The sequence below is a fragment of the Mesoplodon bidens genome (assembly GCF_964165515.1).
Source record: "Mesoplodon bidens genome assembly, chromosome: 13".
Lineage (NCBI taxonomy): Eukaryota > Metazoa > Chordata > Mammalia > Artiodactyla > Ziphiidae > Mesoplodon > Mesoplodon bidens.
Genome location: NC_138169.1, coordinates 46,628,933 through 46,647,344, shown reverse-complemented (window position 1 = coordinate 46,647,344; position 18,412 = coordinate 46,628,933). Strand labels below are relative to the sequence as shown.

Here is an 18,412-nt window from a genome sequence, read left to right as displayed (position 1 = left end):
TGATCTCCTTACCATAATCCTCTCTTGGCTAGAGAGTCATAGCTCTTTGGTTCCGTATTATCTCAGTGGCTATTCCAGATCAATTCTGTCACAGCTCTAATTCCTTTATCCACCCTTTAAAACATGATGTTTCTTGTCGTTCTATTCTTAGCCTTTTTTTCTTTTGGTCTGCAGTTTTCTCTGGGTGATATCATTTATTCCCATGGCTTCAACTCCCCCCTACATGGAAGTGACTCCCAGAATTATACTCCAGCTCAGATCTCTCACCTGAGCTCCAGACCACATATTCATATACTTATTTTGGAAATCCACAGGTTTCTTGTTTACCACGTCCAAAATTGAATTGCTCACCCTCCTCTCACCCGCAAGTGCATCCTTCATCCCTGTTTCAGTGAGTCATACCATCTATCTAGTTGCACAAGCAGGACACATAGGAATAATTCCTGACCCTTCCCTTTGCTGCGTCATCCATCTAACCACCAGGAAGCACTCTATGGAGTCCATCCTCTTCTTTTAATCATCCCTGCTTCGACTTTGGCTTAGATCCTTATCGTTTTTCACCTATAATGTTTCAGTGACCTCTCTGATATCCATGACTGTAAACTTGTCTCCTTATTTGTCTTTCACATTATTGCCTAAAATGATTTTTTAAAAAATATGTCCCTTGCCTGTTATTAAAACCGTTCTTTTAGTCCCCATAATCTTCAAGATAGTCTAAAAATTTTAGCATGGCATATAGATCTTTATGTCCTCTGGTCTTTTATAACCTCTCTAGCTTCCTCTCTCTCTCTGAACTTTCTGTGGTAGGCATTCTCGACAGGCTGAAGTTGGGAACCCCCAAGGAACACCATTTGCCTTTGCCTCTAGACCCTCTTACACATAATGCATTCTTCCTCCTATTTCTCAGTAGGAATCCCTCAGCTCAGAGTTTTCCCAGTTTGCTCCACTTATTTTCTCTGAGTTTGAATTTTCATGCTCTTCCTCTGTGTCCCTATAACATTCTGTGTTCACCTGTACATCAGCATAATCACATTCTTAAAGTAATTGTCTATTTTTCTGCCTCATTGGAGTAAGAGCTTCTTGGAGCCACTGAGGGACCATGTCTCTATCTTTGCACCTAATTGGAAAATGATAAATGTCTGTTGAATGAATGAATGAATAAAAGGTTGAGTAAATGAGCTGTCTCCTTTGCCTTCTTGCGACTTTACTTGGAATCCATTTCCTCCCTATATGAACTGTCTTATTTTATTTTATTTCAGTGTTCTGCCAACGGGTTTACGACCCATACAGTCAACAGCTCTAGCCAAGGCTTTTGTGGTACTATGGGATCAGAAGTCAAAAATGGCAGGCAGGAAACCATTGAAATGGTAAAAGGAGGAAACCAGACCTTGGAATTGTGCCAGGGGGCAGGGCATCATCACACCCTGGATTCCTGCAGAGGAGGCACCGTGGAGATGGACCACTCGGAGTGGTACAATTTCACTCAGCCCCGCCTTGGTGAAGTGAGTTTCCTTGAGTGTTTTGACCCTGCAATTTAAATGTCCAAGTGGAGAACATTAGGAAATTGAGATTAACATATATTTTCAGAAACTTCTTTTTCAGATTCTCCAATGTATCCTTTCTCTCTCACTCTCTGATTACTTTTGCTCCTGCTCTTTGATTTTGTTACAGTATTTGATATAAAAGTTTTTATTTCATCTGTCACATTTCTCTTAATTTCTAAAATCTCATGAAAATTGGAGGATTCTACTATCCCTCACTAAAGTTACATTTCATTTTTAGGTGTGTGTTTATCTCATGAACTCTTTTAATATAGAAGAATAGGGAAAAAATCTCAGTCTCCACAATCACAAAAATCCCCAAATCAAATCTGCATCTCTCTGTGAAAACAAAGCATCTGTACAGAATTCTGGAGTGAATATTAAATAATATGGTTCATATGAACTATTTTTTCATGTAAAAAGCATCATGCATATATAAATTGTTTTCTAATTCAGAGGAAAGCAAGGATATGAAAGATAGGGGGGTTCAAAAAGGGATTTTCATTCCTGGCAGCACATCAAAATTCCCTGGGAAGCTTTTAAAAAATAATAATGCCTGTGCTTCACCTTGAAAGATTCTGATTTTAATTGGTTTAGCTTTTTTTTTTTTTTTTTTTTTTTTAAGCTCCTCGGGTGATTCAAACGTGCAGCCTGAGTAGAGGACCACTGAATTAAGTATTCTTTCTGGTACTAAGTTTTCACTTCCTTTATCAGAGAGTACCAGTGCTGTTGTAATACAAACACTGGTCCAGAAACCCTAAAGCCTTTGATGGACTGCAGATGGGCAACATTCTGTGACATGGCTGTAGGTTATCATAGGTCCACAGCATATTTATTTTTTTCATCAAATCCAAGTGTTAATCCCTTTTCTGTTTCTAGACAGTCAGTAGCCATGTAAGATCAGGCTGAGGAGGAGGGAAGCTTAAGAAACCCTCTTAGAGGTGTTCTCCAATGTGCATGTCAGGTAATGGGATGTGAGGCTAAAATGGTCATGAAGAGAGACACTTGCTAATGTAAGCCAAGGTAATAAGCGCTGGGTTTGAGAGGGGATGGGTACACAGGTGAGAAAGGGGAGAGGTGCACGAGTTTGACAAGTTGGCAGACAGGCCAGTGACAAACACCAAGGGTAAATGTGGCTGAATGCTTGGCCTCTATTCTGGCCAGGTTTTTGCAGTGTGAGTTATCTTGATTATTTTAAATGTCACTGAAACTTTTTGGTGCATCTTTTTATTTTGCCATGTTTTGGCTCTCTCGGAAGCTTGATTCTGAAGACAATGTGGTAATCTTACTGACATTATATCTGCAGATAATAGCGATTTTAGTTTATTGAACATGTACTACGTGCTGGACATAATAAGAATATTTTTCATGCATTATTATTTCATCATTTAATAAAGATCCTGTGAGATAGTCATTGTCTGTATTCCTATTTTAGAAATGAGGAAACTGAGACTTAAAGATGTTCAGTATTATAACTTGCTCAAAGACATGTAGCTAGTTGGTAAAGCCAAGCTATGACTCCAAATCAGGACTGCTTGACTATCCAAGCTCAAATTCCTAACCGCTATGCATATTGCCACCATTTTGTGGACTAGCCTGGCCTCTAGATATCAAATTTAGGGATAAGAATTTAATAATAATTTAAATGTACTTAAATATAATGTGTATACATAATTTTGGATTTGTATGGATCACTAGAAATGTAAAATATACTGACTTTGTGGTATGGCTGTGATATAGACCAACCATGTGCATTTTTTGTATGTAGGAATCCATTAGAGGACACACTGGTTAAAAATTAAACATAAAAGGTAAATAAAAAATAAATTTTATGTTTATATTTCAGTGTGTTTAAAACAATAATACAATCCCTTTTTTTAAATTTTACAGAAATTGCATCTATGTAATCAGGATGAAGACCACATGCCATCTCAAGATTATGTTCTTACGTATAACTATGAAGGAAGAGGGTCTCCAGCTGGTTCTGTAGGTTGCTGCAGTGAAAAACAGGAAGAAGATGGCCTTGACTTTTTAAATAATTTGGAAACCAAATTTACTGCCTTAGCAGAAACATGCACAAAGAAATAATGTTACAGTGCTACAATTAGATATATCTTTGTCAGACATTCTGGAGGTTTCTGAAAGGGATATTGTAAAATTTAATTTATATCTAGATATCTGGATATCTAGATATATATGAATATGAATATATATGAAATTTTCTAAAATTTTTGAATTATGCTACGTACCAATTTTTACTTTAAAACAGTTTGTTACTTATCTTTTCAGGAAGTTTAAAATGTTAAAACAGATTTTGCCTCTTTTACTGCTGAGTAAATAAACAGCCAGCAAATCTCATGCTATAGCACTGGAATTAAGGTCTATAAAGGACTTCCTCTTCTTTGCATATATTTTTCCAATAAATACATTGGCTAAATATTAGTCCAACAATAGAAGCTGTATTTGACTGACTATAGTAGAACAGCTCTCTGGGCTAGAAATTCCATTCTTATTCCAGATTTAGATAAAAGTAGAATATTAATCATTATGGCAAATTATGTTGGATATTTTTAGCTCTAAAAAATCAACAGCACCTGGTCATTTGCTCTGAAGCCTACTAGAATTTTGTTTTTCTTCTGGGTAGCAATTAGATCATGAAGAGCAGTTCTAGATACTAGATTGCCCTAACAAGGTCTCAAAAACACAGAGCCACAATGTGAAAACTAGACCAGGAAAGTGTAGACCCTCCCCCCCAAAAAGTGTTGTTTTTATACTTTTGAAAGTGTGTTTTATGGTTTACAAAAGTATTGTTATGAGGAATATATCTAAGTTTCCTTAATCTCGGGAAAGAAAACTATATTCACCATACAAAGTTATTGCCAGTATTTTAATGTAAAGATCTTCTGTTGAGATTGTAATCACAAGTCTTTTTCCTGAGATTCAGAACTACCTTTGATAACTTGCCAGTAATGAGAACTACGCTGAGAAAAAGTTGCTTTTCTTCTCTTGAGAATTATACTTTCATATTTTCATTTGCAAGTTTAGCACATATGGCTCTTTATTTTCTCTCAACAGTAGTCATTTGCAATTAGAATATCTTATCCTTAGATGGACTGTAGTTACGCCATTGAATCAGTCTGAAGAAACAGACTCCCATCGTAGTTATGGTAGCAATGAGCATTAACATTCATTTCTATTCACTACCATTTTCAAATAAAATTATTTGAAAATAATTATTATTCCTTATTAAAGCAGGTAAATATTACATAATGCTATAATGAATCAAATGAATATAGGGAAACTTAAACCTTAGGTGCAATTTAATATCTTCCAAGGTGTTGCTTAAATTGTGTGCTTCTCAAATTTGTTCACATGCTACAGCCTCTGGAAGGCCTTGCAAAATTCCCCAAAGCAATGACGTTTAAACTTAAAATAATTAACATCTAATCTTATGATAAACCTAATAGCACATTATTATATACTCACTTCAAATGATAGTTTAAAAAATAGACAACAAATAATAGGTACCACTAGTTGAAGAAAAGTTTGAAAGAAAAATAATTAAGACTAAATTAATTTTAAAATTTTGAAAAATAAAAAAAATAAAATTTTGTAGCCATGAAGAATTGGGACTTGCTCCCCATACCCGACCTGACCCCTGCAAAAAAAAAATTCTTTATTTTACTTTGTAGGCAGAATTTGTTGAGCCAGCCCATGAAGTGGCAATGTTCGATAGGAATACAGTTTGAACCGGATATATGTATATATATACACATACATACATATTAATATTTATTGATTAATGGTTAAATATATAACCACTAATCATTAATGGTTAAATCATCAATCAATGCAACATTTAAAATAAAGTGGAAAACAAAGTGAAAAACCATTTAAAACAAAGTGAAAAACATTTAATTTTAAATGAGGGGGGGGTTGTGGTGTGTTCTATAATAGAAGTCCAGGATTTAAAAAATAGAGAACTTATGTTTGGTTCTTAAGTGCTGCATGATAACTAAGCATATCAGGAAATAGTTCATTTACATTTATGTAATTTGTTTAAAATTGTATACAGTTAATTAAGCTTTTCTGGTTTCAGTGGAAAGGAAAGAAGGGATCACGTGGAACAGTAGATTTGCTTTGCAGTCTCCTTCTGCATCTATAGACTGGGAGCAAACTGGTGACTGTCTATCACAGCTAGGGCTCCTTGACTTCCAGTGACAGGTTTCCAGAGATGAAATGTTTTTCTTGGAGCTAACACTAAAAACTTCTTTTAACCTAATTCTGGTAAAAATAAATCTTCTATAACCATTTTCATTGTCTCTCTTACCAATCGACATTTAAAAAAATTTAGAGCCAAACAACCATGTTCTCTGGGTCCGATTTAAAGGCTAAAGGGGGCTGGGGTGGGGTAAATCTTACAAAAGTGGGCATGACTGTCCTAAGACCTCAAATCTGTCACCTTTATACTGTGTTCTAATCAAAGCCTGGAAACTATAAAATGTCATTTCCCTAATCACTGCCCTGTTTTAAAGAGACAGATTGATTCAAGGAAATCAGCCCTCCCATCAGACCCCCTTTCTTTAATCTCTCTCCCAACCTTGTCAATAACACTTAGCTGGCAAATACTCTGGGCTGTCAATCACCCTTCAGTATAAATTACTTTTTACGGGTTTGCTTTCTTACGAGGATTTTTTAAATACTAGAAGAACTAAGAAGTTTGAATTCATGAAAGAAAAAGATCACGTGGTCAGGTGGGGACACAGAGAACTCTAGGAGAGGGCAAGCCCAAGTAGGGTATTTGCACAGTCAGAGAGGAACATGAAAACCCAGGCCTTCAAGGGCAAAGAGGCCACAAAAGGAACATGAGTGGTAAACACTGAAGCAACATTGTTTGTTTCTTAATTTGTCCTAGGCCAGGCCCTTCCTTTTCCTTTTTTCTCAGGCCAGTGGCAGCTGCCATTTGAGTTTGATGAAGTGTCACCAACCCTTTCTCTGCCTCAGCTTATTTGGAGTGTGGAATCAAGAAGAGAGCTGGCTCCTTGCTGAGTCTGAAAGCGTTTTCAGGATGGGCCTGAACTGGTTGTGCAGGACAAACGCAGCATTCACGGGGAATACTGGATTCCTAATGTAGCCCTCTGGTCACTGAGATAGATATCTTCAATTAAACAGGTGTCTGAATTTTCTATTTGATGCTCCATTTTCTGTTTTCTAATTTGCTCCTGAAACCTAGCTTTTTAGACTTAGACATTTTAAAGAGTAATTTTCCTTTTAAGGGCTTCTTATTTTTAATGTAAACATTTTTAATATATAGTATTCTTCTTTCCTTACATGTTTAAGGTGAAAATTATGCTATTTTAGTGTGAAAGAAAATATCTTTCTGAAGCTTTAATTTTTCTTCCAGTGAATGTTCTTGAATTTTTATGTAAATGTACAAATTATTTTTTTCTTATTTTTGTAAAGAAGCAGCTAACTATCCGTCTAAAATGCAGTGAGATTTTGCAACGTTTTTAACAGAGCTTTAATTTTGCTGTTCAGAGAAGTTACTTTGCTTTTAGAGAAACATGGCAGGTTAAAATAAGCAAAAATTTAATGTGTAAAGCAATATTTACAGATCTGGGATATAATAAAACAATGTTAACTTGATTTCTTGTCTTTGCTATTCTTAGAGATTAAATTATTCCAAGGTGGTCATGCTGCAAAATTGTGCTTAAGACTGGAATGGAAACAGATCCTTAGTAATAGTTTCACTGTATTTATAGGGAAATACTTTAGAGAAGGGGTCATTACCAAATTGTCAACATCATTATACTATTTGGGAGAAGGTCACCATTTGGGGGCACAGCTTTACAAATGATAGCTGTCTGCTAACTGTCTGTCTATATATCTGTCTAACTATCAGCTGATTTTGACTGGTGAAGAAGTATTGTAAGGTTGTAGTTGCGGAATGTTCCAGAATTAATACAGTGATACAGGATTCTTACTTGGAGGAGCAATGTAGTCAAGGAAAAACATTATGAGTTAAAAAAAAATCAAGCAATATTCCATTCTTCATTCCACATGTCCAGCAGAATTGGTTTGGTTAGATTTGGGGTCATAGTGGCTGAGAAGCATGGAATCTAGAGTCAGATTGTTTGAATCTGAATCCTGGCTCTGCCACTTATTAAGTGTGTAACTTTAGAAAGGCTACTTCTCTTCTAAGTCTTAGTTTTCTTATCTTTAAAATCAAAAAAGCAATACCAACTTTACAGAGTTGTGGGGATGATTAAATGAATTCATATATTTAAAGCATGTAGAACATTGCCTGTACATAGTAAAAGATTTATGAATGTTATGTATATAGGAAGTAAAATTAAGTAGTTGAATATAATATAAAACAATATCTGATCTCTTTTTGGAGAAGAGGTTATGGTTATATAGGAGAAGAGGAGGAGGGGGGAAGAGACACTTATTCCCCCCCAAAATTTGTGCTCATAACACACAAAACAATTCTATAGCATGTTTTTCTTTCTGATAGGTTGTTTTTATTCCCCAACCCACATCCCATTTAAGCAACTAAGTCCTTCTGTTTTTATTAGATTCTGTGTACGTGTGCCAGAGAATTAACATCTAGAGATTCAAGGTCTAAGTCATCCAGGTAACCCTGATCAGACTAAGAGCTGTCTTAATGACCACTTGTGTGAGTCGAAGACCAACCACCAGACTCTCTCCCTACTCAGTGCCACTTGCCACTTGGTACTCTATCGAAGTGAGTGAGACTTAACCCCAGAAAAGAGAGCTGAGGATAAAATCCCAAATGACTGAGGTTTGTTTTCTGCCACCTTGACTCAATAATGACCCAAAAAAGAAATTGAATATTAGAAAAATGAAAGGAGATGTATTTCTGGAACTTCTGGAGAAGTGAACTGAGATTCTTTCCAACTATTCAAACAAGCAACTGGTGATTGTTGAAAGACAGGGAAGTATGTATACAGCACATTTTCTTATCCATTCATCTATCCATGGACATTTAGGTGTTTCCACCTTGTGGCTATTGTGAATGGAGCTGCAATGAGCATGAGAGTTTAGGTTTCTCTTCAAGATCATGATGTCAGTTCTTTTGGATCATACCGTAGTTCTGTTTTTAAATTTTTGAGGAACCTCCATATATTTTTCACAGCAGCTACACCATTCAGCCACTGAAAAGAAGGAAACCATGCCACATGCTACAACATGGTTGAACTTTGAGAATGTTATGCTAAGTGAAATAAGCCAGTCACAGCAGGACAAATACTGCACGAGTATGCTTATATGAGGTATGGAAAGTGGCCAAAATTATAGGAACAGAAGGTAGAATGGTGGTTGCCAGGGGCTGGGGGCAGAGGAGGAAATGGGCAGTTGCTGTTCAATGGGTGTGGGGTTTCAGTCATGCAAGATGAAAGTTCTAGAGATGGGCCGTACAACACTGTGCTCACAGTTAGCCATATTACACTGTACACCTAAACGTTTGTTGACGGTACATCTCAAGTCATGTGTTTCTCACCATGTTGGGGAAAAAACCTAATATACTTCCCTTCAGGAAAAACTGGGTTCAGGTGTCCTTGGGCGAGGTAATTTCCATGAGTCTTCAGGGTAGGAGAGGGTGTTCTGCCTTTTCCTCTGGTTCCCAGTGTCCCTGGCTCCTTTTCATACACCCTTCAGTCACTCAGACATCTGCTGTGTTTGAGCACAGCCTGAAGACACCTGGGGATGTACAAACATGTGGGCAGTGCCAGAGAAGCACGCTGTTATTGTCACATGTAACTTCAAAAGCAGAAGTATCTTCAGAAGGCAATTTGAAACAAGCTAAAACATTGGCAGAAACACCTGCAACCTATGTCTTCTGTCATTGTTCTATCTCCTGTGGACAGCACAACAATAGTGGGGAAAATACACACTTGGGATATTATAAGCTAGTATTTTACTTAGGGGCAAGTTAAGAGATACAATATTCTAGAAGAAACCTGAATAGTTGTTACCAAGTTCCCACGTATTTATTAAATTAATTTTATTGTTTTTTTTCAAACTACATAACGTAAATACAAGCTGTGTGATAATACATTTTTTAAATTAAAGGATAGATTTCCATGTTACCTTATTAGATTCACTTCCTGTGTAGAGACAAATTGTCTGTAGTGGTGAATTGTATTACTGGTGGCAGCTGAGACATTGGCATTTTGACTCATAGACTATGCAAGTTTCTCTGACATGATGTGATGAGTTCCAAGCAAAAGTGCAATTTCACAAAGATTCCTGCTACATTGAAATTTCTGTGTTTTTTTCTTAATATGAATCATCATAGTCAAGTTAAAGCAGATAGAGAATAACAAGTTTATTTGGGGGAATGCAAGAAAACGGCTTAAACATATTAGGCATAGAAGGAAAAAAAGCAAAGCAGAGAGGAAAAAAGTGATGTGAATTTTATTAGAATCACATTGCTTTAGTCACATGTTGTTCTGTGATTCTAATTTGGTGATACTGTATGTACCTGGTCCACTCTGGGAATGGTCCTCAGAATTAAATATGAATACTTTCCTCAGTCCAATTCTCAAAACACTGTATTTTTCAAAAAGAAGCCTTATTCACCTCACCCTCTTGATTTGGGAAGATCATGTATGATTTAGAAGGAATTCTATGTTGTATGTGTGTAAACCTAGAACACAGATAATATCCATGATCACAATTCCAGATGTAGAAAATATGTCAATATTTTTTCATAACTTAATTTGTCTTTATCTTGACAGTCCCCTCACACCCTATTTAGCTGGTTGGCAATAATAAAATAAAAATGGACATTTTATCAGACTAAAATTAGGGCTCTCTTTCACTCATCTATTCATGGATTGTGTCTGAGTTTCAAAGAGTTTATGCTACTTCAAGCAATTGGGGATCAGAGGGAAGGATTTCTCTTCCTGAGATCTTCAGATCTAGGATGCCCCCTAATTTTTTATAACTATTTTACTAATCCTTGAAAAAGTTGTAAGCTCCTATTTTCTGACCAGATTTGTAGGTAATTTAATTGAGCAAATTATTATCTCAGGCAGCAAATTAGACTAATTTCCCATCTCCAGTCTACACACCAACACTCATACTGAATGTGTAATGATAGAATAAGATTATTATCTTGATAGATGAGGATAACACATTTAGAACAATGATCCAAAGAGAAGCACAAGAAAATAAAACAAAAACACACATGTATACACAAAGAAAACATCAGCTTTAAATTTGAACACAAGTTATGTTCTAAATAACTACAAAGGTTGTTTGGCTCATTACAGTAAATTTATTTAACTTGCCAAGTAACCTGGACAAACTATTATTTCACTGTGCTTCTGTTTATTGTCTAAAGCAAGTCCCTTCCCTCCCCCCTCCCTCCTTTCCTTCCTTCCTTCCTCCCTCCCTCCCTCCCTCCCTCCTTTCCTTCCTTCCTTCCTTGTCAGTCAGTAAATCACTGACAATTATTTCTTGGTCAACTACCACATGCCAAGCACAGTTCTAGATGCTAAAGATATAGCAGTGAATAAAACAGCCAGTCTGTTCTCATGACAAATCCCAAGAAGGGAAGGGAGACAGATAATGAACAAATGTACAAATACATGTCATGGAGCAATGAATGATGTAAAGAAAAAAATAAAGCAGAAAAAGGGCACACAGAATTATGGGAGATTTTTATTTTCTTAAACAGTGGCTATAATTATAACAGTCTTTATTATTAGGTGACTTTTGAGCAAAATCCTGAAAGAAGTGAATGAGGAAACCCTGTTGCAGGGCTGAGGAGGGCAGAGAACGTTCTGGGGAAAGGTAATAGCTAACCCAAATGCCCTGAGGTAAGATTTTACTTGGTGTGTTCCACGAAGCTGGTGTCGCTGAACTTGAGGGGAAGAGGGAGGAACAGTGGGAGGGCCGGGGAGGGGGCGTCACCATGGGAAAATCCTGTAGGGTTCTGTGGCTACCATAATGGTTTGGGGTCTTACTTTGGATAAGGTAAGCGTCCACTAGCAGGTCTTCGGCAGAGGAGAGACATGAATTATAACAGCAGTTCCTACTCCCCAGGTGAGATGAGTTAGTACATAGAAAGGGTTTTCTTCTTCCTCTTTCTCTCTTCCTTCTTTGCTGCCTTCTCTCTTTTAAAATTTTCTTCTCTTCTCTGCTTCCTCTTCCTCATTTCTTCTTCCCCTCCCCATCACACCCCTCTGCCTCCTCCTCTTTCTCCTTTCTCTTCCTGTTGTCTTCTATTTACTGCATCCCCGACTTAGACTTGAGTTGCCTCCTAACTTTTCTACTTACCAGATCCCTTCCTTCACATGTCACGATGGAGGCGCACACGTGAGTGACTTTGGAATGTCACAAGGAATACATAAATAGGCGTGAACCGGCAAGTGTTCTGGGGGGAACCAAGCTGCCAATGTCAGCGCTTGGCATCTTGTTTCTCCTCCAATAATGGGAATCCAACTTGTCTTTGAACATGTCGCTACAGCCATGAGGCAGGTCTGATTTCAGATCTGATGTTTCCCTTCCAGCCAGCTTACGTCACCTTTGAATGGTTTGTCTCCACCCCAAGTCAATCCATTTTTCCTACAAGGCTTGAAAAACATCCCTCTTAAACAGGGCCTGCGTGTCTTTACTAATCTGATGTCATGTATTCCACAGTTTAGGTTTTCTATTTATCTCTACACCAACAGTCCTATAATTTTTCATTCTGGTAAGAAAGGTAAAGGACATAAGTATGTATGTTTCAAGGAGTCTATCAAATAAACGAACATACAGAACCATCTTCTTGACGATTAAGCAGATTAAAGCGAAGATCTTTTTTTTTTTTTTTTTTGTCTTTCTCTGTCTTATTTACTTCATTTAGCATAATGCTCTGCAGGTACATCCATGTTGTCCCAAAAGGCAGAATTTCCTTCATTCTCATGGTTGAATAAAACTCCATGGTGTGTATATCTATATCATCTATACCTATGTTTATACTATACCTAGATCTATAGACACATGTATAAATCTATATATCTATATCTATATTTATCACATTTCTTTATCCTTTTAGTTGTTGATGAATACTTTGGTTGTTTCCATGTCTTGGCTATTGTGAATAATGTAAAGCGAAGATCTTAAGGAGATTAAATTTGGCAATTTATTTAACTTTTATTATAAATTAAACATCACCTTAATTGTGTTTACTGACATTCACTATAATAAGAGATGAGGGCACTTGTCCAGTTGTTCTACTACAGAGCTAATTTTATCTTTGAGTTTATGTCCTCAAATAACATTCAGATAATTTTAGAAAGCCATCAGACATGACTAGTGTATGATACAGTGATTATTAATCCACTTTATTCTTAATTATGTCAGCTCTACCTGAACTCACTGTTAACTTACTGTTTTCTTTTTTTTCCCCTTTCCTCTTCTCTGTTCAAAACCAAATGCTTTATTTCACACACCATAAAAGCTCGGTGCAATTCATGTGTGGTGGATAGCTATTTACAAGTGCTTTCTTCCTGTTGCTGCTGTTGCTTATATGAAACATGAATCAAATAAATGTACTGGAGATGGTTTCTATGAGAAAATTAATTTATTTTTCATACCTTGACAACATTACGTGAAAAATCCCAATTTGGGGCTATGGTCTATTTTTCTAAAATTCTATTATAAAATTAATGAGGTTAACATTTCAGGATAGAGCCCAGTCTAAGTGGTGTTTTTCCCTGCTCCTTTATTTTCTACCTAAAATAATATTAGCTAAACATGTAGATATTGACCACATTCATTTCATACCTCTGTTGATGAGATGACTTTTTTTCTTCTCCTCCAATCTAGGCAGTTTCAGAATCCCAGCATTTTGGACAGTCAATGGGGATTTTTTTCCCAAGCCAACTGGTATATTTTACTAATTTTACTATGGCCTTCGAAGCAGAAATAATGGACAATTATTAGTGATACCAAATGTGTTACTTTATTTTAGGCAGTTTTTGTTTGTTTGTTTTGTGTTTTTTTTTTTTTTGCGGTACGCGGGCCTCTCACTGTTGCGGCCTCTCCCATTGCGGAGCACAGGCTCCGGAGGCGCAGGCTCACCGGATATGGCTCATGGGTTCAGTCGCTCCGTGGCATGTGGGATCTTCCTGGACCGGGGCACGAACCCGTGTCCCCTGCATCGGCAAGCAGACTCTCAACCACTGCGCCACCAGGGAAGCCCCTCGATTTGTTTCTTTTATAAAGTTTATTTAATTTCCACTCTGTTTTTTTGTTCCTAAGTGGTTACAATGCTGAAAATTATGTAGAAAATTTCTCAAATCAATGCAATAAACATTTCATTATTTGAAATTGTCAAAAAAAAGGGGTATTCTACTTCCCTGCTTTTCAAAATTTAAAATAATATGTTTTTTGAAGTTGCTGCAAGTTAAGTTTTATATATGTCATTTAGGTCAATTTGGCTGATCAGGTTGCTCAAATATTGTATTTTTTACCACATATTTGGTCTGCTCATTCTATCACACATCTATACTGAGAGGGGTGTGTTAAAACCTCCTATTATGATTATGGATTTGCCTGTCTTGAATTTTTTGACAATTTTATATAAATTTTCATATCTTTCTGTTTAATCGATTTATCACTATGAAGTGTTTCTTTTTATCACTTGTAACATTTTTAGCCTTAAATTCTAATTTGTTTAATAGTTATACAGCTACACCAGCTTTCTTTTGCTAAATATTTTGCTAAGAGTATATTTCTTTCCCTTTCCTTTATTTTCCTCACATCTGTGTCTTTATTTAAAGTGTGTTTCTTGCATACAGCATGTAGTTTGATCTTGTCTTATAATAAAGGAGAAATCTTTTAACTGGGTTAATTCATTTATTTAAATATTGATATAGTTGGATTTCAGTCTACCATCTTGCTATTAGTTTTCTTTTAGAACCATCTGTTTTTTGTCACTTTATTCCTCTTTCCTTACTATATTTGCATCAATCCAGTTAAAAAAATTCATTATATCTCTACTACTAGTTTTCTACATTTACTTATTTATTGATTTGCCAATTAACCAGTTAGTTTATTTATTTTAACAGCTTTATTGAGATGCAATTCACATACTATACAATTAATCTAATGTGTAATTAACTGAATATCTTCATTATAGTCAAAGTTGTGCAACCACGACCACAATCAATTTAAAAACATTTTCATCACCCCCAAAAGAATTCCTGTAGTCATTAGTTATAATCCCCTTGTGCCCCCAGCTATATGCAACCACTAGTTTACTATGTTTCTAAAGATTTGTCTATTCTGGACATTTTATTTCAATAGAACCATATAGTATGTGGTCTTTTGTAACTGGTTTCTTTCACTTAATTAACATAGTATTTTCAAGGTTTATCAATATTGTAACAATTATATTATTTCATTCATTTTATGGCTGAAAAATACTTCATTGTATGGCTATACACATTTTGTTTATTTATTCATCACTGATGAACATTTTGGTTGTTTACACCTTTTAGCTATTATGAATAATGCTTCTATGAACATTCATGTGCTCATTTTTGTGTGGACATATGTTTTCATTTTTTTTCTATATAGTTAAGAGTGAAATTGCTGGATCACATGGTAATTCTATGTTTAAATTCTTGAGGAACAGTTAAAATGTTTTTCAAAGCAGCTGTACCATTTTAAATGACCACAAATGGTGTATGAAGGTTCTGATTTCGCCACATCTTTGCCAATGCTTATTATCGTATGCTTTTTGATTGTAGCTGTTTTAGCAGTTGTAAAATCATATCTCATTGACAAACAAAAATACACCCAAGAAAAGTGAAAAGAAAGAACAACTATCTCTTCCAGTTTTTGCAGACTGGCTTTTTGTTGAGACAGTCCTTCATGGATCAGTGCAAGGTGAAAGCTTAAGGTCTTCGCATGACTCTTCTGAACCTGCATCTTGCCTAGGCATGCGTGTGATATTCTAAAATCCCCCATATAAGCAGCTGCTTTTGAATGTCCTGATTTCTCAGAGTCTCACTCCAGATTCTCCTCCAGATCTTAGATGGTCTATTGCATGTCTCTACCTATAATCTCTTACTCGAGGTGTCTGTGAGTTTGTAGCCCCCTTGTAGCTTTTTTGAGGAGTGTTTGCCACTTTACTCTGCCTGCATTCCAAGTTATGTGAGACAGAGACTAGTGAGTCAGCCCTTCAAATATCCTCCAGCCAGATTAGAACACATCTACACTACAACTTACAAATAAGGTCTGTTCTGTTCCCTCTGGCCCAAATATGAGGGGAACTGGGAACTGGATTGCTGCTGCTTAAGACCAAGCCTGCCACTGTACCAGGGAGGAGGTGAAGACAGATAAAAACACCACAAAACTTTGCCACCATTTTGGAGATGACTTTTTTGTGGTTGGGTGTTTGCTATGTCACAAACCTTGGTGTCTAGAACTCTTGCAAAGTTGGTTTAGATAGTTTCCAGTTGTTTTGTAGATGTTTTTATGTAGGAAGGAGAGTTTGGACCTTCCTAGTCTGCCATTTCGCTGATGTTGGATTCCATAGAGTTTTTAACTACACAAAAGATTCCAATTTTTTCCATGTTTCTCCCCACTTTTTGGCGTTTCACTTACCAGATGTGCTAAGGAATGAAAGAAAATCAAAGGATCCATTGTTTACTGCCCAAAAGTTGAGCTTTATTCCCCATTGTGTTTGTTACAAGTAAGATACTAAATACTAATGATTCAGGCTCAGTGACAGTATTTGTATATAAAATTATTTATAAAATTTTTCTGACTTGAGTAATACTGTTGTAAAATATCTTATGGTGCTATGTTTGATTTCCCTGTAGAGTTGGTAAATATCTTTATGTTTCAAATGTTTTTTAATATACTTCAAGTATCACATTTTATTTCAAGTCATAAAATTATTTGCTCTCAATTTAGAAGAAGGAATACCTGTTTCTCCTTTTTAAAATATAATTTAAAATATCTACTAGCATTGCCTTCATGTTTAAAATCCTTTTTTTGAGATTTCTTATGTTTTTCATTTTCAAGTAATGATTCTTTTTCTTCTGAGAAAATGTAATAAATGGACATAGGAATTGTCTTTGTGAAGGTAATTTTCAAAATGGTGTTGATTTAATCAACCCAATTAATGTTGTAATTATGAGATAGTCTCACAAGTAGGCTTCAAAGTTGGTTTTTACTTTCAGTTACCTTTTCAATTAACTAAGAAGTGCTTCACAGCTAAAAATTTGTCCAAATAAGACCTTTGAGAATAAAGGGGTCATTTTGAGAGAATGACCAGCCAAGCAGCTTTAAAGGATTATTTTCGTAATGAAGCAAGGGTAAACATTAAAGAGATGAGGTGCTTTATGATTTTGACAGCCTGTGAGAACATGCCAAGAACTATATTTAAAATAGGTAACCAACAAGGACCTATTGTAAAGCACAGGGAACTTGGCTTAATATTCTATAATAACCTAAATGGGAAAATAATTTGAAAAAGAATGGATACTTGTATGGGTATAACTGAATCACTCTGCTGTACACTCGTTAACTTAAGACATCATTGTTAATCAACTGTACTCCAATGTAAAGTAAAAATTAAAAAAAAGGACATGCCAAGATAGTAATGACCACATGAGTCAATAACCGGTAATATCATGATCAACCTTCTTGTGCATGTATTTTGTGAATATCTTTGATTATCCCATTATACTTTTTATATTTCTGGCTTCTTAAAAAATAAGTATTGCTATAATAAAATAATACAAACTCATTATTCAAAAATATAAACATTGAAAGAAAAGTATATATAACAAAATACATACCATCCCTGAATTTTACCAGTCTGAGCTATCACAGTTAGAGATCTTTTCTATTATTATGGTAGCAAAATCTCATCACCCACTCAGCCTCGTGCCCTGAAAGATGAAGAGCTGTGTATGATTTTTCTATCTAAGCTGAGGTCTCAAGGTGAACCCCAAGAACTCCTACTCACAGTGGCTTTTCATTTGTAATTTCCAGGTCTGCTCACTCAAAGTATCTCGGAATTGAAGGCTATTAGTAGGAATACTCAGTATTTAAAAACAAATAATTTATATTCTTTTCTCAGTATTCTCTCTTTGGGGTGGGGTGGGGGTCAGAAGCTGTGCTACACGAAAATTCTACAGATCATTTCTTTCTTTACTTTGGTGTTGCTTTTCAAGGTTTGGGGCACACAGTTAAGCTTTATTCCTTATTTCATTGAGACTGGAGAATTTATCACAACTGGTTTTATATTACATTATGTTGAACCCAATTTGAGGAGAAACCATTATAGATTTATCTAGGTGTGTACACATTAGGATGTCATATTTTAACACTGTTTGTCAACATCATAAATCTTTTATCCATTATTTACATCATGCCAAGAATCCAAAAATTATCAATAATAGACAATACAAACTATCTGTCCTTGGCCCATGAAAAGAATGGTAGTGTTTGAACAAAATACTACCCTAGTCAATTTTTTTAATATATTAAACATGAGTTTATACTGAAAAGCTTATTTAAGGCAGCACTTAGTCATTTCATTTATTTTTATTCTTACTTGCTGTCTGCTTAATTTTTATACAGATGTTCTAGCTGGAAAGGAATACCCCAAAATCTTGATATTTCAATAACATTTCTATAGTATAAATATTTTCTCCTGAAATGGATTGCAAATTTAGACATGATTTCTTTTCATTAGAGTAATCATGGACATATTTTTAAAATATAAATATTTTAAGACCATATTTTAAGTTACTTTGTGTAATGTGGGAATTTCCTTTTCCATGAAGGTGTGAGAGTAGTGAGAAGGAAATGAATGTCCAAGAAGTATTCCTACT

At 35.6% G+C, this 18,412-nt stretch overlaps 2 protein-coding genes across 4 annotated transcripts in view; both read left to right on the top strand.

Moving 5' to 3' along the window:
- Positions 1 to 4,286, top strand: part of DSC3 (desmocollin 3) — a 40,630-nt gene extending 36,344 nt beyond the window's left edge. For 2 of the 3 annotated variants that reach the window (XM_081252233.1, XM_081252232.1), the window contains exons 15-16: positions 1,260 to 1,502; positions 3,432 to 4,286. In XM_081252233.1, the coding sequence (XP_081108359.1) occupies positions 1,260 to 1,502; positions 3,432 to 3,629 (441 nt within the window). In that variant the 3' untranslated portion in view covers positions 3,630 to 4,286. Of the gene's footprint in view, positions 1 to 1,259; positions 1,503 to 3,309; positions 3,353 to 3,431 lie in introns of all 3 variants that reach the window. The other variant, XM_081252234.1, reaches the window with a different exon arrangement.
- The window catches only part of DSC2 (desmocollin 2), a 308,378-nt gene that overhangs the window by 92,749 nt on the left and 197,217 nt on the right, over positions 1 to 18,412 (top strand). The window lies entirely within an intron of this gene.